General features: G+C 38.7%; 1 protein-coding gene across 4 annotated transcripts in view; it reads right to left on the reverse strand.

Annotated features, from left to right (window-relative positions):
- Positions 1-1,353: 1,353 nt before the first annotated feature.
- The window catches only part of GCN2 (protein kinase family protein), a 121,559-nt gene continuing 97,859 nt past the window's right edge, over positions 1,354-25,053 (reverse strand). For 3 of the 4 annotated variants that reach the window (XR_016174291.1, XR_016174290.1, XR_016174292.1), the window contains 4 exons: positions 18,742-18,864; positions 2,601-2,744; positions 2,342-2,427; positions 1,354-2,027 (listed from right to left, as the gene is read on the reverse strand). Coding sequence is in view for 1 of the 4 variants with exons in the window: in XM_089160488.1 (XP_089016614.1) it covers positions 2,634-2,744; positions 18,742-18,864 (234 nt within the window). In the remaining 3 variants the exon portion in view is untranslated. The remainder of the gene's footprint in view (positions 2,028-2,341; positions 2,428-2,600; positions 2,745-18,741; positions 18,865-25,053) is intronic. The other variant, XM_089160488.1, reaches the window with a different exon arrangement.

Genomic DNA, 25,053 nt, shown 5'->3' on the forward strand with positions numbered 1-25,053 from the left:
TACTGTACAAATTAGAAAAAGCTACAAGTAACTAGAAAACGAAGCAAAGATTATCGAAGATGAGAAGAGTAACAGCCTAACAAGGAGCAGAACACCAAGCAGAATGAGCGACAAAGAGAATGGAAGTTTTGAGCTTCCAACGACAGAATTTATAAGATTTCTTGAGTGAGTTGAAAGTAGGATTCCTAGTCTGAGTTGAAGTTGGATTCAAGTCCAAGTTGAAGTGGAATTTAATCCCAACCGTTAGATTAATCTCACACAAATTCTAGGGATCTAATTTTAAATTTAAAAAATTTGAAGTCCTTTTAAATAAATAAATAAATTTGAGTCCAGGTTGAATTTGTTTTAGTTCCATTAATTTCTCGATTTTAGAAATATTTATTTATCTATTTATTTCTTCATGAAAAAATAAAGAAGAGTTCCAACCTAAGAACAAAGGCTAAACATGAGCTTAGAAACCAGGGCCTCTGCAAGACCAATTTTCTAAAACCATCAAAGGTTCTAAATACCATTAATTTCTAGATTTCGGCCTTACATTTAGAAACTCCAGTGCAAGATTTTTCACTAACCATAGTACCCCTACCATAGAATGCACCCCAATTCTGAATACGAGAAAGGAATTCCCTTCGCTAACTTTAATTTGACTATTGTTTTTAACACAATTTTAATGGTTACTGGGGTTCAATCATCACCTGCCTTGAAAGGCTGGAGTTGAGGTCTTTTTTTGGTCCATGAAGGGAATTTTGTACATCGTCGGGTGGAGTCCGGATCAGCTACTCCGACTTTTTGCTCCCGACGGGTTCCTGATCACACAAAACAGTGGGACCCACGGTGAAAAAAACACTTTTTGGAAAAAACCAAAAAAGGTTTAAAATTTCATCAGTGGGACTCACTGTTGTTTGTGGTCGGGAACCCGTCGGAGAAAACTCTGTGCTACCCTGACGGGGTGAGATTCAGATTCCGTAGGGTGGACTACGGTATGTTTGACACCAAGACTGAGTCGGTTCTGGATGGGATTGTTCAACACTACAGCATTTTGTGAATCGTGAGATGCACAATTTAGTTCCTCAATACCTCATCTCTCATGAAAATTAGCAGCATTGATTTTAATTTTTCGGCAAAGGAATTGATTTTAATTTTAGCGTTGGAAAAACCAGAAACGTTAAATTTTTTTATTTTTCTTGGTCAAATTACTTCAATATTTTCCATGGAAAAGAAAAGGGTCAAAACATCATTTCCACACACACAAAAAACAAAAACAAAAAAATTATTCGACCTCAAATGCTGACCTCAAATGCTGAAACCAAAAATTATAAGAGTACTTACATATAGACTCCATGTATTTGCAATCAATTATATCTATTATCTCTGAAAAAAATTAATTATAGATGCCCTCTTATTGCTTTAGCAGAGCCATCAATTTATAACTTTAAATTCTTAATAGTAGGAGACATCTGTAATTGATTTTTTTTTAAGGGGTATTTTGCACAATATATAATGAGCTTGGGTACAAGAAAAATAACCAGAAAACTTAGTTCTTTGAAGATCACTCAACTTACAAAGCTAGTTATGTAATCAAAGAGACATCCCCACTTATTGATTTAAAAGAAGTTACAAATCCTAAAAAGTTTACTCTGCAAGTTACCACCATTAATTACCACCAACATCCTCTCTGGTCATTCTGAGGTTACTGCAGCCCATCTTCAAGACCTCATTCTTGTTCAGACAACATTTGGGATTTCTTATAAAGGGAAAGGAAAATAAGTGAAAGAAAAGAAAATCTATGTTTTTACTTCCTTATGAATGGCCTCAAAGGCTAAAATGTCAAAAATTTATTCATATTTTGTGGGACAAAGAACATATATACAAATTAAATCATATAATTGCTTTACAAAACTGAATCTTTTGGTATCAAGAGCCCCATCCAACATTCTTTAACATGTCCAGAAGCTGTTGTCATCTGTGGTAGGCAGATTCTGTTCAAGTTGGCCCAGAAGGTTATGGGTAAGCACCGACCAGACTACCTTCTGCAAATTCAGCAGCAAAAAGCAAAGCACAATTGTTAAACATTGTAAGCTACAGAAACTTTGACAAATGCAATTTTTTTTCCTTTTTGGGGGCACAATATACATGCAAATTGATGGACTTGAAAAACAAATAAAAAACATTTTTTGAGTCAAAACTTTGATACTGAATCTGTTTGGTCAAGTTTAACAAGAAGCAACTAAGTTTATTTTTCAAAGGTAACCCATTTTTCCAAACTGAACATTTTTACGTTGTGTTATACGTACAACATGCCCAAGAATTACCCGAAGTGCACAAATCAAATAATCATTTTCACCTTTTTTTAGTGTCTTGTTCTATGGAGCTTCTGTGGTGAATGAAGGTCGCATGGATAAGACAATTGTTGACTTGCGGACCAATAACCTGAAATCCCAAGATCAGTTTGAATATTGACAGGGTAATGCAAGATCCATTAACTGGGGATAGTCCATTGGAATTCAAGGAACCTATTGATGCCACATCAGCACTTTTCACTACTAATAGAAAACCAAGAATGAACAAATGACACAATCAATTACATAACCTACAGAACCAACCTGGAAAACTAAAGCTCTGAGATGCATGCCCATTCAACTCCAAATAGAGAGGTTCCTGAACTGTGTGGCCACTGCATCAGTTAGAAACTTTACAAGCCCCTCCTTTTTTATTTCTTTTTCCTTCCGAAGTTCAAGATGACGGACCTGCATAAAGAATCAATCACATATTAAATCTTTTTATCAAATCAGTAGGCAAATTGTCCCCCCTGGCTCTGCTTGTCCGGAAGCCTTTGGCTCCAGGTTCACCCTATCAAATCTGAAGTTAGTACTAGAAGTCTCATATGTATGCGACTAAAAGTAATAATGAAACGAAAACACTGGCCACACAGCACACAGCCTTGTGCTGACTTTCTGCGTGTCAATCAACTTAACTTCTATCAATGCTAGACTTGAGTTTTCAATTATCCTTCCCATATAAGTAAAGTGAGCCATACTCCAGCTTAATATATAAAACCTGTAGATAAAACAAAATGATTGGAAAAAACCAACACAAAACTTCTAACTGTCATTTTGGAGACTAGCCCGATGGGAACCTCTGAGTGAGGCATGTTGTTGTCTTCTAGGCTGCCTCAATCTACCTCTTAGCTAGAGCTTCTCTTTGAAGCCTACTCATCTTTTCTTTTTTCCTTTCCTTTTCCCCCTTTCTCTTCCTCCTTTTGGGAACCATTACTCTTTCCCCTTGGTAATGAATTCTCTCGTTCACCCAAAGGAAAAAGAAAATATCTATATATAGTTCAACAGCAACTTCCAAAGGAGTGGAGGGTAGTGTGCTGGTTAACCTTGGAACCTATTGGCATAACCTCACTCTCCTACTTAGACCCACTAAGTTGAATGGGCCAGCTATCTGATTTGAACTTGAGCTTGTATGCTTGCAATACATGCCCATGATAACTCAGAAGTTGAGTGGTGAAACTCCAAACACTTGGCAACTGTGACTGCTCAATTTTTCTGCTTTCCATTAAACTCACCATCAGCCGAAATTTTCTTCTGCTAAACACGGTCAAAGACTTGGGGAGGCTGTGAAGCACACATATGTGCGGTTAAATAAATAATGCTCAAATTCATGAATCGAGGTAGCAAGTTTGAGAAACCACATAGGAGTGTGATCAGACCTGTCTAACACACCGCCCTGGACAACATCTAGCAACAGGTGGACTCCTACAGTCCTATCAATCAGTATCATGGTTGATCCCATCGACGTCAAGACTGAGCATGAGATGAAGCACACATGATTTCCCTACAGAGTTCCTCCAGAGTATGATTAGAGTTGTATTGAATGATAAATTTCCTACTTAAGGCATATACCCTGATCCAGCATAAAGACTGCTCTCAATCCTCAATGATGTTTTTTTCTTTTTCCTCTTTTGGGTGACTGAATAAATTAATTAAAACAATAGCTCTAAAAGAGGACAAAACAGCCAAACAGGCATTACATGATAGAGCAAAGGAGGATGCAGGGGAGATGCCCCAGGCATTTAAGATATGCAAATTCCTGGATGAATCATTACAAGAGCCATCAACCATGGAGTAGCATTTTTCTTTTACATCGAAGGAGATGGAGTCCATTTCCTGAGATTTCTGTCCATTCAAATCAGATTTATGGCGGCAGAAAATGCGAGTTTGAGGGGTTCATTTTATGAATATTTATTTTCAATAATTATTGGCTATATTTTCATGTGTTGTCCACTGTTTTATATTAATTTTGATATCATTTTATCCTAGTGCCGTATGCAAATGAATATCAGGAATACTCTGAATTTCTATAATTTTGGTAATTTTACATAAGTCCTGACAAATTCTGATTCAGATCAATTGTTTGTGTTTGTAGTAAATCATCTCAGCAGTTGGACCGAATTTAGAAGGCTTACTTTGGGAAAGAGAGAGAATCGGCCAGAGGAGAATCCTATCAAAGAATCTAGAGAGTTCCCCTCTCTTCTAGTTTTTCCTATTTGGGACTGGATCAAAGAAGAAAAGCCAGCAAGGGGATGCCACCTAGCATCGAGGGATCCCACTCCAAATAGGGATTGCCCAAACCAAACACATGATGTGTCCAGGCCAGATTTGACCAGAATTCTCTCTTAAGAATACTGTGCTATAGGATTTGTCTTAAGTTAGGATTTATTTAGGAAACTTTGAGAAGGAATTTATTTTGTAATTTGATTATTTCTAGAACTTCCTTTTCTGAGTCAATCTGGAAAACCTGGGAGCAACCCAGCCTACAAATAATATACATTTTTGGCTAGAGGAGATACTTGGACAAATTCGGAGCGAGAAGCTTGGAGGAGAGCTGTGGATCGTGGAGGGCTTCTTGGAGGCTGGAATGCAAAGAGCAAGAAGCGCCCAGGCTGGAGTTCTCTTCTTCAAACCTAGTCCAGAGTGATATTATTCTGCTTGTTTTCTTCTTCTTCTTCTTCCACCATGTTATAATTTTCTATTATTAGAGTGTAGATGGATCCATTCATAGATTGAATTGTTTATTTTCTCCTTCATGCACTTCAATCCTCTACTCTTTGTATTCTTCAATTTTGTTCTTAATATCTGAATGCTTGATCACCATTCATGAATTTGTGGCATGCTTCCTTGCATGTGATAGTGGTGATTCCATGCTAGACTTAGGGTTGGAGAATGATAAATTAATCTAATGCGTAATATGTTAGGTAGTTTATTCGATAATTTTATGGATTCCATAATTATGTTTCATGCAACATATTAGATTGATCTTTTATGCGTAAAAGGTATAAGGGATTTGATGTGTTAGGGATCCTCATGCATAATAGTTGAGGTGATCTAATTTTGGGAATTCTATCCACAAGGTAAAGAGTAAATTGATTGTGTGAAGTGGGAATCAATAATTCATGATATGTTTGGTGAAGTCGAGGCTCTAGTATTTTCAATTAGATATTTTATTTGATTCTACTATTAGATTATGCTATGATAATCTGTAGTTTGATTTAATTAATTTACACCAATTTGATCAGCTAGATAGTTATAAGTGTTTTGGAAGTTAAAACATAATTGGCTCATTTGATCCTCGTGGGAGCAGTATCCCTCATTATCATTATATTACTGGATGCAACAAGTTTTTTGTGCTGTTGCTGGGGATTGACGAACATTAAAATTACTATTAACTGAACTTAGACTTCATAATCTAGTGTTTTGATTTTGTTATTAATCTAGGATAAATTTATATTAAGTACACATTTTTTTTCTTCAAAATTCTGTTTAAGTTCTGATTTTTTTTCTTTTCATTTGTTAATCTAGTGTTTAGTTTTTGCTCAGTTTTGATTTTTTATATTTTTTCATTTTACCCATAATTCAGTTCATTTATTTATTGATATAAATTTTCCAAATTTCGCGTAGTTCTGATCTGGCTCTCTTTAATTCATTCTAATCATAATTTGTTCTTTTTTCAGGTGTAGTAGTGCCTAACTTGAACCTCTAGTCGCCTTATAACGAATTTTGATCTAGAGATTGAGAGGACTTTCCAGCAAGGCTTACAAAGTCAGCAGCAAGAATTTGTTCTTCAAGGACCAAATCTCGGAGAAGTGATGGGAGATTAGAATAGCCAAAACGATTTTAACAATGATTTCATAGACCTGCAGGATAATGGATTGAAAAATCCAGCGCCAGCAGCGCCAAGACGGACTCTGAGAGACTATACGGATCCTTCTGTCATAACACCAATGTCAAGTATTAAAAGGTTTGCAATTGAAGCAAATAATTTTGAACTCAAACTTGCTTTAGAATGTAGCACAATTTCATGGGCTGGCCAACAAAGATCCTAATGCATAATTGGAGGTGTTTCTAGAGATATGCAACACTGTCAAATACAATGGAGTCAATGAAGATGCCATTCACTAAGTTGCATATGATATTATTACTTTTATGCAGGGAGAAAGAGAATCTCTACATGAGGCATGAGAGCGCTTCAAGGAATGTCCGCGGAGATGCCCATAACACGGTCTTCCCTAATGGATGATCGTACAAACCTTTTACAATGAATTGAATGCACAATTTAAGTCCATCTTAGATGGGCTGCAGAAGGATTGATCCATAAAAGAGAACTAAATAAGATGTATGAGCTGATGGATGAGATGGCGGCTAATTCCTATAAATGGCCATTTGATAGTCAACCAAGAGGCAGAGTTACGGGGGTATTTGAGGTTGATGCTAAGCCTACAATAGAAGCAAAGTTGATGCCAAACTCAAAACTCTTGGAAGAAGAGTAGAGAATTTGATTGTTTCTAAAATCCAAGGAGTTTTTAGTGGTTTGTGTAATGGAAGCCATAGTACCGATAGATACCTTAATAATTTTGTCAATTCAGAAGATGTTAACTTTATTTCTAATAAATTTTGTTGGTAATCCTCAAGGCAACCCTCTAGCAGTACCTACAATCTAGGGTGGAGCAGCCACCTGAATTTTTCATGGAAAGACCGAGGGCAGCAAGGACAAGAACCAAGGTAGAACCCTTATTAATCGCTTAGAAGAGATGTTGAGAAAACTTCTAATGAATTTATAAAAAGTGTAGATGTGCATTTCCAAAATCAAGACATCTATACACAATTTAGAGAAGCAAATAGACCAACTTTCAAAGCAAATGTTTGAATGCCCATACAAAGGTCTCCCTAACAACACTGAACCAAAACCAATGGAGAGAGCACAAGCATCACGTTGAGAAGTGGTAGGGAAATCAATAGTTCAATACTTCTAAAGCAATAGTGGAGGAGAAAAAGGCACAACCAGAAAAATAGGATAATTCTAACCCTAATGATTTGGATGCTTCTACTCCTGATCCCCCATTAGAGATTCCTTCTATTCCTTTTCCTCAGAGACTAGTTAAAAAGAAAGATGACCAGCAGTCCCTCAAATTTTTAGATGCCTTCAAGAAACCAAGAACTAATATTCCTTTTACAGGTGCAATCCCCTAGATGCCGAACTATGCGAAATTCCTGAAGGAGATCATCGTGAATAAGAGAAAGCTTGAGGATTATGAGAAAATCAAGTTGAACAAGGAGTGCTCAGCTATTCTTCAACACAAGCTTCCACAAAAAATGAAAGATCCAAGGAATTTCACTATACCTTGTCAAATTGACGATCTTTCATTTAATAAGGCTTTACGTGACTTAGGAGCCTCAATTAATTTAATACCATACTCAGTGTTTCAGGAATTGGGAATTGGGGATGTTAAACAAACTTGGATATCCCTCTTATTGGCAGAGCAATCAATTAAGTACCCATAGGGAATTATAGAGGATGTGTTGGTTAAAGTTGATCAATTTATTTTTCAAGCTGATTTTGCAATACTTGAGATGGAAGAGGACTCTGAGGTTCCCATTATTTCGGTCGACCATTTTTAGCCACTAGACAAGCTTTAATTAATGTTCAACAGGAAAAATTCACACTTAGGGTAGGATATGAGAATGCTACATTCACTGTCTTCAAGGCTGCTATGAAATTCACTAATGAGGATACATTGTTTTAGAGTGGACGTTATTGACAGGATAAATCAATCCCTACCTCAAACACTAATAGACCTGTCCCTTTAGAAATAGCATTGATTGGTGCATGTGATGAGTATGGATTAGAAGAGATGCGAATAACGTTGCATGAGTTAAATTCGGTTAAGTCTTTTACTAGGCAGCTCGCACCTCACCTGGCTGAATTAATGAAAGGCCTAACCCCAAACCTTCTATTGAGGACCATAAATAGCGACTCAAGTACTTGGGAGGTGGCATCGACCCCCAAAGTAATTCATATCTTTGACCTAAAAGTTAGGGGTAGTTCGGCTGCAAACTATTACGCAAACACTTTTGGGAGGCAACTAAAGTTTTCTATCTTTCATTTTTCATTTTTCAATACGTTATTTCTACTTTCTTTAAGTGCTTTTTATTTATCTATTTTTTCTTTTTCCAGATTTTTTTTTGGGGGGGGGGGGGGGGGGTGGGAGAGATGTAGAGAAAGAAGAGATTGAATATGAACTACACCACTTCAAGCGATATGAATCAAGGGAGTCTTCTATACCCTACTCAATGTCTTTTGTTGCCTGTCCTATCCTATGCACTTTAATTCTTTGGTTTTCTTGTCAATTAAGGACAATGCAAATTTTTAAAGGTGGGGGTGGATACTATTCGTATAGGATTATACTGATTTTGTAAAAATACTGAAAATTTTCAGAATTTTTATTTTTTGTTTGAAGAAGAAAAAAAAAAAAGAGAAAAAAAGGGGTTTTACTTGATTGGTGTTTACTTGTCTAAGTAGTAGAGAAAAATAGACGGAAATGATGACATTCAAACTTTAAGTCTTGTTCAATGTTTCAGGATTTAGTTTTGTTATCCTATACATGGTAGAAGATCTCGCTCTCTCGAGAAATCTCGCCACCTTGAAAAAGAGAGATCTCGACCATCTCGGTGAGATCTCGGTCGAGATATACAATTTTTTGGCGTCAACTCGGTGGCCCATCTCGGTGGGTTTTAGGGTCCCAATTGGGTTGAAACTTGGTATTTAGCTTATTTAAGGCCTTTTGAACACGTTGGTGGCCTTGGATTTGTCAGAAACAACCATATGTATGATTTCTAAGTCTACCCATAGTGTGAAACCGAAATGTAGTAGGATTAGAGAATGCAATGTTATACATGTAATATAGAACCTTTAAAGCATATAAATGAAAAGCAAGTCTATCAAATGCATCATCTAACTTAAATGTTATCAAAATTCCATCCATATGAGTATCACAATCTCAATTTTCAAGAATAAAATAATTATACAACCATTAGAAGTTCTATATAAGTCATTAAATCATAAATTCATAAGACAAGTAGAGAATGATTGATCTTCCTTGTTGTAGATGTGCTAAGAGTAGTTGCAAGTGAAAATCCAGCCAAAATCCACAAAAAAAGGAAAAAATTGAGAGTTCTAGCGAGATCCAGGGCGAGATATGGCGAGATCTCGAGCGAGATATCCCAACTCGCAGATCTCGACCTCCATCTCGTCTCGCCAAGGTGAAAAAATGAGATATCTCGCGAGATCTCCCACCATGCTCCTATAATTTTTTGAATAGTATGAACTTTGCTAAACATCAGATAAGTATGTGAACCACTTTAACCTTGACTATGTGGCCCACCCTGGAGTACAAAACCTTGTTATTGAATCATGTGTACTTAAGGATACCCGAATGAGACATGCAACTTTTATTGTTTAGTCAACATATTAGAAACCACTTTGATTCCCTTAAGGAAAAATTCGTAAGAATGCCACTTGTTTAGGGAAATATGACAGAGGCCATCTTCTTGAACTAAAATTTTGAAAAATATTTTCTCTCTTTTATATTTTGCTCCACCCCTACCATATATCGTCTTTCAATTCATCTATTATTTCATGGAGATGTGCATGTTATATAGGCTTAGTATCTCGTTGACGACTCTCCAAGGTTGCGTGATCCCTTGAATAGACCGAAGGTGACTTGGAATTGTTGAAAGCATGGTGAGGGTTAAAAGCATTGTGAGTACATTTTCCTCGCATTTGCGGGTCCCCATAGTTAATGCCATTGAGTGAGCCTTTTCAATTCTCACTTGGCCAACATTTCACAATTGGAGCTTAGGGACAAAGGCCAATTATTTGAGAGCCATGTTATGGGTGTAGGCTGTCTTAGGCAGCCTCTTGCGGGGTATTGTTGTTGCATTGAGAATGAATGAAAAAATAAAATGGTGTTTACAATTTCTATATTCTTCCCCCCCCCCCCACCCCACCCAAAAAAAAAAAAAAAAAAAAAAAAAAAAAGGGGAGGGGAAAGAAAAGAAAAGAAAAAAAAAAAAAGAAAGAAGGAAAAAGAAAAGTGGTGCTCTAATGTTATCATCTCCATTTATGTACTTCATCCACTCAATCCATTTTCCTTTTTTACATTATTTCCATATTCACAAGACCTCTTGACCTTGGATGAGTGGTTGCTCTTCATTAATGGAGAGAGGGATGATAGGTTGGATGTGTCAGAATTGACTCTGGACTATGGAGTTGTAGGTTGGATTTGGGTTCTCAATGTACATTCACTTGATTGGTTAAGGATTACACATACAAAGGGTCAAAGTTTGAGATTTTGTGATCTACATAATCTCTTGATTAGCTTATTTGATACCCCTCTTTGAATTATGGCTGAACTTGGCTATGATTTGAGTATTGAATTTAGATGAGGATCTGTCTAAATGTTTGCTCAAGGACTAACAAACTCTTAAGTTGGGGGTAATTTGATAGGTTCATTTTATGAATATTATTTTGAATAATTATTGGCTACATTTTCAAGTGTTCCCCATTATTTATATTTATTCTATTATCATTTTACCCCAATATTGTACACAAACGAATATCACACACTCTCTCTCTCTCTCTCTCGAATTTTGGCAATTTTGGCAATTTTATATTTGTCCTGACCAATTCTGATTCAGATCAATTGTTTATGTTTGTGGTAGATCATCTTAGCAGTTGGACTGAATTTGGAAGGGGTATTGCAAGAGGGAGAATTGGCTACAGGAGAATCCTAAGGAGGCAAAGAATCTAGAGAGTTCCCCTCTCTTCTACTCATGGTTGTCAAGGCGATCAAAGCGATTGGGGCTCCGCCTAGGTAATTAGGCAATAAAGCGGCGCCTAGGAGGCAATAAGGCGATCAAAGCGGTTTGGTCAAAAATTTTCAATTCAACTACTTTTTAATACTACTACTTTCTATAAGAAGTTAAAAAAATGAAAAAAAAATGTTGAATAGTCACATTCATCCAAAAAAAACTAGCATTCAAGAATCACAATTATGAAAAATTATTCAAAAAAAGAACATAAACATAACTCTATCTCATCAAACCATGGTTGTCAAAGACTCAAAGCATCTACCTAGAAATTTATAGATTCATTGATTCTTGATATTCAGTATGGCTCATGCTTCACATTCTATTGCCGACAGGCATGGGGTCCCACTCCCCGGTGAGCGGGCGGGGATCCAAGGAGGCTGCCTAGGCTGGGGGTGTGGGGGCAGTGCCCCCGAGCCAAAAAATATGTTCTATGTCACTTTGGGCCTTGGAGTTCCTTTGTAAATTGGGCGTCAATTAAGCGGTTGAAAAACCGCTTTGCCTCTTAGGCGGCCGCCGAGGCGCACCTAGGCGGATGCTTTGACAACTATGCTTCTACTATTCTATTTGAAACTGGATCAAAGAAGGAAAGCTAGCAAAGGGATGCACCTAGCATTGAGGGAATCCCACTCCAAATAGGGGCCACCTAGCATTAAGGGAAACCCACTCCAAATAGGGATTGCCTAAGCCAAACAAATGAAGTGTCTAGGCCAGATTCAGCCAGAATTATTTCTCAAGAATACCATGTGCTATAGGATTTGTCTTAAGTTAGGATTCATTTAGGAAAATTTGAGAAGGAAATTATTTTGTAATTTGATTAGTTATAGAACTTCCTTTTTTGAGTTGATCTGGGAAATCCTGGGAGCAACCTAGCCTATAAATAGAAAGGGTTTTGGCCGGAGGAGATACTTGGACAAATTTGGAGAGAAAGCTTAGAGGAGAGCTGCTGGATCGTGGAGGGCTGCTTGAAGGCTGCAACACAGAGAGCAAGGAGTGCACAGACTATAGTTCTCTTCTTCAAACCTTGTCTAGAGTGATGTTATTTTACTTTTTCTTCTCTTCTTCCACTATGTTCTAATTGTCCGTTACTAGAATGTAAATGGATCCTCATAGATTGAATTATTTATTTTCTCCTTCATGCATTTCAATCCTCTGCTCTTTTGTATTCTTCAATTTTGTTCTTAATGTCTGAATGCTTGATCAGTGATCACCATTCATGAACTTTTGGCATGCTTTCTTACATGTAATAGTGTCGATTTCATGCTAGACTTGGGTTCTAAAAGGACAAATTACACCTAATGTGTAATAGGTTAGGTGGCTTATCTGATATTGTTTATAAATTTCATAATTTTATTTCATGCAACATATTATATTGATCTTCTATGCATAAGAGGTAGAAGGGATTTGATGTGTTAGGGACCCTTATGCGTAATAGGTGAGGTGATCTAATTTTGGGAATCCTATTGACAAAGGTCAAGAGTAAATTGATTATGTGAAGGTAGGAATCGATAATTCATGATATGCTGGGTGAAGTCGAGGCTCCAGTATTTTCAACTAATTGCTTTATTTGACTATAGTATTTGATTTGTGTTTTGTTAGCACAATCACTAATTTGATTTAATAAACTAAAATCAATTTGATAGGCTAGATAATTATAAGTGTTTCGAAAGTTAGTACATAATTGCTCATTCAATCCTCGTGGGAATGATATCCTACTTGCGAGTACGACGCAACAGAGTTTCCCAATAAGGTCGCATATGGAGGAACCTTGAAACGTCATGTCCACCCAAGTTCATTCTCTCTCGAGAGGAAGTATTCTTTGAGGTCTAGGTCAACATTTAACTACGATATCCTTCCAGACAAAAGCAGCAACAAAACAAGCAAAGAAAATGTGCTCAAGATCTTTACTGGAATTCCAGCAAAGGGTGTAGTTTGGAGGGACCCTTATATGATGATATTCAATGAAGGCCGAGAAGGGAGGCAGCTAGGGAAAGACTCTCCAGAGAGTGATGATGTGCTTGGGAATGTGATTTTTGTACCAAATGAGTATCTTCCAACTGACATGAGGACCTCTTCGTCTAATGAGCTGTCAAGTAGACCTACTGAAGAGCTTCCGATAGGTGGAGGTTAGCTAAGTGTACGTCTTACAAGAGTCAACAGGCTTTCTTTGGATGCTGGAGAGCATGTTCAGAGGTCACTCACTGCTGGGTGTCTAGAAGGTCGGGGGTGGTGTTCCAATCACCATCAGAATCTAAGATGACTGCAACCTTGGCATGCTTGTGGAGGCCACTGCAAAGGAAGGCATTTGAAATGATTTGGTGGAGAACACCATTTTGGTGCCACCAATTAAGCCATAAGTCAATTCCTCTTCGATTTCTAACCATAGAGATCATGCTATTGGGCTAACGGATAAGATCATGCACTAGCCCAGGAAGCATCTGAAGGGCTAGATGTGGGTCCAGATGGAATCATTTTTCAAATTGCCTGTGTATAACTAGGTGACCCAAATGCTGTCCTCCTTTGCAATCTTACAGATAAGCTTTAGAATGCTACCTGTATTTATATCCTTGATTCTTCCGATACTCCGTCCTCCTTCAAACTCTAGGTGGCAGACTGGGGACCAACTGATGGGGTGGAGGAACCTCAAGGCATTGGATACTTTCTATAGAAAAGTTGCCATCACAGATTACAAGGCTTCAGTGACTGCCAAAGGTAGTAGTGTGGCTTTAAGAACAGATTTCACAAGGACCAGTTTGCCTACGTAACAAAGCATCTTGCCTTTCCAAAGTTGAAGTCGTATCATGAATTGGTCAAGGAGGGAGTGGGGGTGTGCAATGGTGAGTAGAGAGGTAGGCTGGAAGAAGAGGCAACCCTAGGTATTTAATAGGGAGACTACCCAAGGCAAAACCTCAGATGTTGAGAAGGGATTCTTTGAGGTCACTCTGCACACCAGCTAGGAAAATAGTAAATTTAACTAGATTAATTCTAATTAGCTGTTGTCCCTTAACAAAAAATAAGATAAAATAAAATAAAACTAGATTAATTATTTGGCCTGTAAAGCTCCCAAAAGTGATGAAGGCATCCCAGGATATTTTGAAGTGAGAAGGGGCAGGCTTTGGAGAATATCATGAAGTCATCAGCAAAGGCTATGTGAGAGAGGTTGGTAGCTCTACATTTGGACAAGGGAGAGGTGAGCTACCAGTCAATTTGGGTTTGGAGCCGCCTAGAGAGCACTTCAGTACCAAGGTGAAAAGGTAGGGGGAGAGGGGACATCCTTGATGAATGCCAACTGAGGAGGGGACATGACCTGCAGGACTGCCATTAAGAAAGATTGAGAACCTGACAGTGGAAGCACATGCTCGGATTCAGCAAAGTTTAGAGGGAACCCCGTCTTCAACAAGGTTGTACAGATTAGAGTCCCACCTCACCAAGTCAAAAGGCTTGTCAAGGTCTAGTTTGAGAGGGCAGAGGAGGAATGGATCTTCCTTTCAAAAGCTCTGACCAATTCATGACATAGGAGAATGTTGATAGCAATGCCTCTAGTAGTAGTAGTTATTTTTATTATTGAGGGTAGAATTGTCTTGTTAGGATCTCTTCTTTTCTTCTCTTTGTAATTTTCCCACAGTGGGAGATTCTGTTCTATTTTTGGTAAGTTTCTAATACAAATAAAGGACCTTTTGTCTGATAAGCCCCTTATAACTCACGTCTAGAATAGGCAGAATATGAAGGGAAACAGGGGATCAGCACCAGCAGAGAGCAGGGGGGCAAACCAACCGGCAGGGGACAAATAGCATGGTACTATTAAGAGCCTCCACGTGGCAGTGAAAGATTGGTGAGCAGTGAGAATTTGTTAGGAAGGTGGAGAATAAGAGAGGGAGGGGAGAAGTGTGAAAGGAGAGGGAGAAGGACGAGCAGAGCAGCCAGTAGAGCTTGCTAGGAGAGGGCAACCTCTCGGGTAGGGGACCGAGTATGTATTGAGGCTGGTAACATGTAATGGGTGTTGATTCTATAGTTTAGGTATTGTTCTTTTAATTCCAAGAACTGAATCTCATCTATAGATATCTGATTTGTATCTGTTGATGAAGTTTATCAGAGTTATTGAATGAACAGAGTTATATTTGGTTGCTGTCTTTATTGAATCTGTTGCGATGAATGATAATATCCATTGCTGTCAGTAAAGTTTTGGTGGGACTCGGGGCAAGCTTGAGAGGGTCCTATCAACGTGGTATCAGAGTATTCATGATCCCAGGGAGGCAAGATGACATTGTTGCTGTTTTCCGATGATGGAAGTTCACAGAAATGGTTGATAGAGGTATTGCTCTTCTGTTGGGAAAATCACATCGGGTATGAGCAACAACTGAGTGTGGCTCTCCAGCAATTGGATGGTGAAGCCTTGGAGTGGGTTTACCAAAATAATTAGCAGGTGTTTGATTGGGAGAGTTTCAGAGAAGCCTTGCAAACTGAGTTTGGCGATGGCCAGGCAACAGAGGTGAGTGTGATTTTGGACAACAACCTGGAAGAAATTATGGGTGCTAATGGAGTGGGGGAAATGGGAGACCAAGCAAATCAGATGGTAAGAACGCCAAGTGAAACCACCGGAAGAGAGCGATCGACTCCTACAATGGTCTCGTATGATACTTGGAGAAGAGAGAAGAAGAGAATGAGAGTTTTCGATGTCGACGCCTACTGGAGTGAATCGCAGCAGCAGAGAATCAATGTGCTGATTTTGAGTCCCAATTCCAACCACTTGATTCTTGATTTTTTCTTTGAAAATTTTCCACTAAGGCAAAGGCCACTGAAAGTTCATGAGAGGCAGCCTTTTCTTCTTTTGCAAGGCTGATATTTGAGGGATAAGTTCATAAGATAAGCGGAAGGGATGAGAGCTTCACCTTGCACTCAAGAACCCTCTGGGAGATGTTGCCAAAGGATGTAGAATTCCGGATATTGAGGGCTCCTTCAACATTGATCAGATTTTTAGTAAGGACGATGATGGGAGCAGAAAAGGATTGCACTAGCTTGTCCTACACTTCTTTTGCTGTCTGTAAGAAGATCAGATACCCAGACCAATATCAAAATACCTGAAGAGTTCAGTCCGAAAGAATGTATACTATTGAACAAGGAGGTACGGGAGAGTGGTTTGAGATTCCAGCTTCTCAAATGTGGCATTGGTGGAGGTAAAAGAAGAAAACCAATTTTCAGCTCCCAGGACTTTGTCAAGTTTGCATTGGATATGAGCAAAGACAGTTCTCTTGCTATCCCAGGTAAATTTGAGTCTAGACCATATGATGTTCGCAAAATCCAAGTCCTCTAAGCAGGAATTGGAGACATCAATGACATCCACATCTAGGTGATCTCCTCCAGTTTTTTCATGGCCAAAGCACTCCACGTTGAAAGTCCTCTCTTGTACCCCGAGGATTGTTCACAGACTCGGTGCATAAGTGCTGAAGGGTGTCCTAGAGGTGGGGTGTCTTGTAGTGGCCAAGTTCATTTCATAAACAGCAGTTAAGAAGACCTGAAGCTTCTGGTTCTATTAGAGGCAGAAAAATTCATGAGCTGAGCATTGGCTAAAAGGACTTGGACGTCAATTTTTGCTGGGTCCTGTAGGATCCAAATTTGCTGTTGTAGTGATGATCATACTATCATAGTTGGCCAGGAGTTGCTAGCTTGGAGAAATAGCCATAGCAAAGGCTCTCAAGGAGAGAGTAAAAAGTGAGGCAATGCACGTTGATGACATTGCGGACAATGATGCAGTATATCTAGGGGCTGCTCCTACTAGCCTTGCCCGGGGCCTAACTACATACTACAAAGAGTTACCATCCCAACCCTTATTTCAGTGAAGTTAGTTATATTTCAATTTATTTATAACAGCATCTCCCCCTCTGTGTTGACTGCAAATTCCGTTTTGGTTCCTAGTGTAGCGGACAGTCATAACTGATAACCAACAGCACTATGTAGCCATCTATTCTCTTTAAAAGGGCTGCAGTAGCTTCTTCAAGGGAGATGAATGACGAAATAGAAAAGATGAATTACAGCTTGGGCTTAATACATGCATATGCTCTCTTCTTCCTCCACTTTATCTTCTACATCTTATGTGATTTCTCCTCTCTACCCCCTTGCAAGTTGCAACTAAGATTTTTCTCAGATTTCCCCTCTACCCCCCACCCCTTTCCTCTTTTTCCTTTTCCTTTTCATAATCTTCTTCTCTTAGCTACCTGGGCCCCCAATAAACACATTGGTATCAGAGCCAACCTAGGTGAGACTCTCTATCTATAGAATTTTTTTCTATGAGCTTTAACAGAATTTTTCATTTACACAAGACACTGAATGCACTTCTCCACTTCATCCACACTATTTTGTTTCTTTGGGAAACATCATCCTTTGTATCACCTTTACTTATGATTGAGCCAAGGTACCTAAAGTAATAGCTTCTTGGAATCTCCTTCTCACCAGGGTTCACTGCCTCATTATCTGTCTGATCACAACCAAAGTTACATACCAGGTATCTCATATTCATTCTTCTATGTTTAAAGCCTTTTAATTTCAAAGTTGCTCTCGATTCTAACTTGGTAGTAGTCCTTACTTATGGCTCATCAACCAAAATAATATCATTAGCGAAAATAATACACCAACGGACCTCATCTTGAATGTCTTTAGTTAAATCATCCATTATAAACACAAATAAGTATGGGCTTAAAGCTGACCTTGATATAGCCTAACTGCAATCGGGAATTCACTGCCTTATCGCCCGCCATTCTTACGCTTGTCATTGAACCATCATAAATATATTTAACTATGTTCGCATATTTATTTGCGACACCTCTCTTCTCTAGTACTTGCCAAATTAATGCTCTAGGGATTTTTTCATAGGATAATAAAGAACATGTGAAAATCTTTCTTACACTCTCTCTACCTTTCCATGCTTCTTCCAGTCTGAAAATACATTCTTATAGTAGGCTCCAGAGAAATAACTTTGCATCTCTTTTTGATGTCCTCATCACTTTCAGAACGTCATCAATTGTAAATCGAGGAAGAGATTCTGAAATCTCTTGACTACCCCTCAAGCTCCAAAAAAAAAAGAAAAAGAAAAAAAACTCTCACAAATAGAGAATACAAACTACTGAATTTATGGTTCATTTTTTTTATATCAAAATTTCTAAAGAAACAATTTCATAAGTTGGAACAGCAGTCCACCTGTAGAAAGAGAATAAAATGAAGGTTTTTGGCTACATAATGATGAACGTACTACAGACTGTAGAAGACAGTGGAAATACTGTTGGTATTGGACTGTTTCTAATTTGACAATAACATAACTCTAGTCTGGGGCTTTGTTCTGATGTAAAATGAGATGTACATTTACAGATATAGTCACTATTTTACTAAAAAACACAGTAAAATAAAGCAAGTAGAATATTTACCCAATTACTCTTCAGTGTTTACATAAAAACAAAAGAAGCATGAGTCATGAATCTTTGCAAAAAGCATGTGAGGACAGATCCAGAACAAAATACCTCACTAATATAATGTGATTGATTACCTTAACAGAGCCCATCTGAGAGAGACCAGTGTCAGTAATGAAGACAAGACACTTAATATCATGCTCATTTGCATATTCGTACTGTTCTGTGAGGCTTGGCTCCGATAATGGGACAAATTGAGCCTGAACGAAATTCATATCAAGCAAGGGTAAAAATGTTGAAATGGTAAATATGTAGCACAGAAGCAAACGAAAACAACAATACGAAGATAAATGAACCACTCCAAAAATAGCATGGAATGTATACCAACCAATCCCTAATTTCCCCTTCAATGGAGCAAGAAATGAAAATCACAACAGATTCCTAGAGTTCTAAAATGTTGGGAAATGAAAATGAGACTGGTTCTACAAATTTTGAGGTAGTGTATAATATTACCTAACAGATTCCAAGAGTTCTAAAATGTTAGGAAAATGACTCCGGATTTGCTCCCCATGAGGATAGTCTATAACATTATCACTAACACCCCCCCCCCCCCCAAAAAAAAAAAAAAAAATAATATATATATATATTAAAAATAAATAATATATTTGGGGGAGGGGGTCCCACCTTGTCAACATTCAGATGCAAGATCCCCACCTAATTGTTTGGTTGAGAGGGCGGGGGTGGCTGGTGATCTGAACTCAATCAAAATTGATGTATCCGCAGAAGACCCTAAGGCTCAACCTACGGGTGTGGGATAATTTTTCAACAACAGGGCATTTGGACATTTTGGGCACTCCCAATCAGGCCCAATTAGGTCTAGTTACAAGTAGAATTTTATTTGGAGTACAACTATGTTTCTTATTTTTCTATTTGAGTCAGTCTATATCAAGTTAATTCACAGTCTTTGTCAAGTTAGGAGTACTATTTAAGACAGAATTCCTTTAGTTGCTGTCCGACTTCATTAGGAGTGGAGTCCTAATTTTATGTTGTTTGGATGCATCTAGGAAAAATTAAGTTTAAGTCTTATTTAAATAGAATTCCTTTATAAAATAAGAGCCCCAATCTACTAAGCTTTCAAAGTTGAGTTCTAATAGGAGTCTTTCAATCTATAAATGCAACCTATTGCTTGTAGCAAAACTGATTTTTGATGAATAAAACAATTAAAGGAGAGTTACACCAGATGGGGGCCCGAGTAGGATTCTAGGGTTCTCAAGTGCAGGAATTTCCTGTGGCAGCAAGTTTATTAGCATTCTTCTTTTTATTAGCATTCCTCCATCCTATCTTCAAGCCACATCTATTGATCTCCACATGCTTGGTCCTGTCATGCCATACTGGACTGTGAGCTATATTGATTGTTGATTTGCTATCTGAGTACAACTGTAGGTGTCTATGAATTTGACCCAAGCTCTTGAAGCAGCCAGCACAATACTTCACAAATACCCTAAGCTAATGCCCTGAACTTGGCTTTAGCACTAGACTTTGCAACCATTGCCTATTTTTTGCTCCTCCAAGTCACCAAGTTGCCTCCTACACATACACTGAATTAGAGGTGGATCTCCTATCATCGAGACATCTTGCCCAGTCTGTATTTGTGTATTCCTCAACTTGTAAGCGTCCATGGACTGAAATCAAAATACCTTTTCCTGAAGTAGCCTTTAAGTATCTCAAGATTCGGTATATTGCATCTAGGTGTGAGACAGATAGATCAACTTCCCAACTAACTTCAGGTAGTTTGATTTAACTGATTCTCCTTCTTTTGCCTTCAAGTGTAGATTGGGCTCAATAGGATCTGTTGGCTTACACCCTAACATTCTAGCTTCCTTCGGTAAATCCAAAGTATACTTCCTTTGAGAGACAGAAACACCACTGGCTGAATATGCTAACTCCAGTCCTAGGATGTATCTGAGCTTCCCATATCTTTAATCTCAAATTTAGTCCCCAGAAAAGTCTTCAAGATTGGAATCTCCCCCTCACTACTGTTTGTGATCACAATGTCATCCACGGACACTAAAAGCACAGTAGCACGAGATTTGTTTCTATAGATGAACAAGGTATAGTCTACATTGCTTTGTTTATAGCCAATGGAAATCATGGCTTTAAGAAATTTTCCAAATAAAGCTCTTGGAGATTGCTTCAACCCAAGTAATGCTCTCTTAAACTTGCACACATTCCCACGAGTCTATTGTAGCATAACCAGGTGGTACGTCAATGTACACTTCCTCCTGAATCTCTCCATAAAGGGAAGCATCTTTCACATCTAGCTGCAACAGGCTTTACCCGTTATTTAGTGCACACAAAAGAACAGCCCAAATTGTATTCAACTTAGCAACTGGGGCACATGTTTCTTGATAAGCTATCCCATAAATCTGAGTGAAGCCCTCTGCCACTAATTTTGCCATGTATCGCTCCACTATCCCATCAGTCCTGTGTTTGATGATAAATACCCAATTGCACCCAACAATCTGATTTCCCATAGGCAAAGACACCACTTCCCCATGTCTTGTTTTTTCCAGAGCTCTCATTTCTTCATCTAATGCTTCCTTCCTTGTATTGCTCCAATTTCCTATGTCTTGTTTTTTTTTTCCAAATGATGCTTCCTACCAGGCATTAGGAGCAAATGTAGAGGACAAATAGGAAACAAAGATTTGAAATTCTGGAAAGATTGATATGAAACAAAAATAGAGATGGATGTTTTGGTGCATGCCTGTGGTTGCTTTCTTAATACAATAGGTAAGTCCAAAGTGGGACCAAAAGATGGTTCAGAAAAAGACTCACCTTGTGGATTTGTTACTGTAGCCTTAGGACTAGGAGCAAAAACTTTCAACTAGCTCAGCATAGAAGGGGGATCTTCTCACATGGATCGTCTTTGATAAGTCTTCAGAGGTTTTACTCCCCCTGCACATCATCCACTAACTATTCCTATCTAGCCACTCCATCTTCCAAAGGAGGATAATCAACAGGAATCTTAGGAAAAATATGTAAAGGAGGAACAAGGATCGAAACCTCGTCACTAATGCTCTCCCCCTAAAGAGGTGTAAGGAAAAGAGAGGAACCTATTATTAGAACACAATATCCATGGAGACAAAGAAAGGATGAGAGGAAGGGTGAGAAAGATGTGGGTAGATCATTTAATGTTAGTAGGTGAGAATGATGTGGGTAGTTGTGGTTTTGGTTGTAAAATTTTGAGTTTTCCTTTAAATTCCAGCCAAATCTTGCAATAGAGTGAGATTTCCATCCCCTCTTGTGCTGTATTTTATTTTTCAGCTATTATCTCAAAGAAACCCTAACTCAAAGAAATGTTGGAATTGGGGGATGTTTTGAAAGGGGATTGTTTGGGGGTTGTTGAGCATGGTTTGGAGACAAACTCACTACTCTTGATTGGCCCCAAAAATCATTGGAACCGGAGAAACGAAGCGGACAAGGGAGAAGCCTATGTGTTGTTCACACCTAGGAGATGTCGCCCAGAGGTAGTCGACCGATCCTATTCGGGTCTGATCAATTGGCCACGTTTGATGTTTGTATCATTTTACTTTTAATCCTATCTCTAATGGGACCTATGGACTTTTTAGGGTTTAGCGAACTTGTTAGCCTACTATTTGTGGACTTTTTGGATTCTCTGGAAAGTCTTAAACTCTTGTCAGGTGAAGGATACAATCTTATATATACATATGTTTAACTCATGTTCTAGTATATACTATCATGTATTACTTATATTTGTATATGTGGACTGATGTTGTAAGGCATGCATTCATGGGTAACGTCATGAATCTATATTTGATAAGTTATCTTTACTACTTCATTTCAATTATCAACAACAACAATAATAAGACTTGTCCCAACTAAATGGGGTCGGCTACATAGATTCTTGCCTTCCAATTGGTTCTGTTTGAGGTCATGCTAGATACAAGGCCTAAGCTATGTATATCCAGGAGAAGACCGCCCGGAGAGACCCACCGAAAGAGAGACCGACCACCGGGAGACCGGGAGAAACAACGGCCAACCGGGGCCCACCGGGGGCCAAGGGGAAACGGAAGCAAAGGCCGAACACGGGGGCCGGATTGGAAACAACCCAGGAGACAGCACCCAAGGAACCGAAAGAGAGGATAGGGAAGCAACAACAGAACCTAAGGCATAATGAAAGCAGCAAAGCACACAACAAGAAACCACCAAGAGTACCAACCAACAGAAAATAATCAACCAGAGTCTAAAGCTAACTAAACGCAGGAGAAGATGATCTCGGGGGTAGAGAGGGACGCCAACCCAAAAAGATAAAGAACCCGGCCGGGGGAGGCGGGGCGAGGGGGAGCGAGTTGGCGGGGCGGGGCGAGTGGCGGCCGGCGGTTCCCAACTGCGTCCGCCCCATCCGCGCAAACGAGTTCTCGCGGTCTCGGCGGTCTCGCGGTCTCCCACCATGTGTATATCATTTCTCACCACTTCTCTTAAGGTTATCTTAGGTCTACCCCTAGCTCTTCTAGTCCCTTCAATATGGATTATATCAATTCTCCGCACAGGGGCATTTATAGGTTTCTGTTGAACGTGGTCGTGCCACCTCAAACGACTTTTTCGAAGCTTATCACTTATGGGAGTAACTCCCAAACCAACTCTAATATGATTATTCCTTATCTTATCCTTCCTAGTTTTACCACTCATCCACCTTAGCATCCTTATTTCAATTATCGATACTTGAATATGTTATTATGGGAATAGTTGGTGTTAGAAAACAAACTTTAAATAATCAAAATAGCAGTTGAACGTGAACAGAGAAAAGAGAGAAGAAGAATAAGAGAAGAGAGATGAAGAACCAGTAGAAAAGGCCTGTGATTCTTAGCTAAAGAGTCTAGAATCACAGAGCCCTTTTATTTATAGCTTCTAATGAATCCAATACAACTTGAGATACAAGTAATTGTCCTCTAGAAAAAAGGAAACAAAAAATTACAACTTTAGTAACTTCCTAACTCCTAAAATAGAAAGTTCTGAAAATAAAAACTACCACCAAAATAGAAACTATGCTTTCTAAAAACTCCCAAAACTTATGTAGCAAGAGTCCCACATTAGAAATAGAAAATAGAAAATAGAATAAAAACAATAGCATAATACTGTTCACGTGAATAGTAAAATTCCCAAATTTACATATACTTCAACAGGTGGTATAATACATTCATGAATATTATCTACTGGGTTGTGGGTTCACCCATTGCCTTTGGTACCATTGCACATCTTTAGGTGTCTAAATGCATAGCTAGAAATTCCTATTTATCATGTTGTTACCATATCGTCAAGGGTATTGAGGCCAACTGACCCGTGACAGTGGTGTTAGGTTGTGGCATCCAACAGTCGGTAACAGTCTTATGAGACGACACGAACAAAACACATATCATTTTTGGTAGGGTTGCATATGATAGAGGTCGGGCCCATGGGTGCCCAATAGTCGGTAAACATCCCGTGAGGGGCATAGGGTGTTTGCCCTATCATATGTGAATGACCATAGGGTTATGGGTGCTTTCTGATAGGCGGTAGACATTCTGTGAGGATTGACATTCCCTGTATAGGCGAAGATACCTGACTGAGTTGGTTAATGCCATAGGAAGGGTATCCGAACTTAGTATGACATGACTAAGTAGATGAACTCTTGTATCAAGCTAAGAAGTTCCATGACACACGCCAATTCTCATACCAATGGTAGTGGTGAGAGAGTGCAACCCTAATCCCTAGCCATAGTCATTGATTGGACTGTTATCAGTCATGGTTCCCCATTTGGTTGGAGCCATTGGGCTCTGTCTGAGACTTTTTAGAGGAAGCTGCTATTGTATCCTAATATGTGTCTACCTAGATAGAGACTGGCGCGGTTAGTTATATAGGAGCATCCCCATATTGCATTTTACATTTCATTACATCCTTTAGACATGTATTAAATGCGTGGATACATGATATTGTTGATCTCGCTGAGGTTTTTGGAACTCATACCTCTTGTAAACTTTCTTTTTAAATTATACTGCATGATATGAGGACCAGACATTTCAAGAGTACTTGGCACCATCAAAGCTACACGACCAACCAGTTGTGGAGGTTTCGAGGCTCACAGTGATACGTCTCCATGCTTAGAGCATTCATACAACACTCAGCCCTTTTGACCGCCGTATGGTTATTTTTAGGGATGCAGTGACTTTTGATTGAAATATTTATCTCTTTATTTAAAAAATTGCGAACTAATACTAAACTTACTTTCCATTTCCTTCACTTTGTGATACAATATACTTCGTAGGTTTCCGTTGACATTTTTAACTATAATATTTGACAGTTATACTTTTATTCTTGCTTTTGGATTATGTTATTGTGTGGATTGGATGTGGATTGGATGCAAAATTGTTTGGGTGAGCCCGATATGGTTG

Source organism: Hakea prostrata, chromosome 7 (assembly GCF_041222555.1).
Source record: "Hakea prostrata isolate BN-2017 chromosome 7, UWA_Hpros_2, whole genome shotgun sequence".
Taxonomy (NCBI): Eukaryota; Viridiplantae; Streptophyta; class Magnoliopsida; order Proteales; family Proteaceae; genus Hakea; species Hakea prostrata.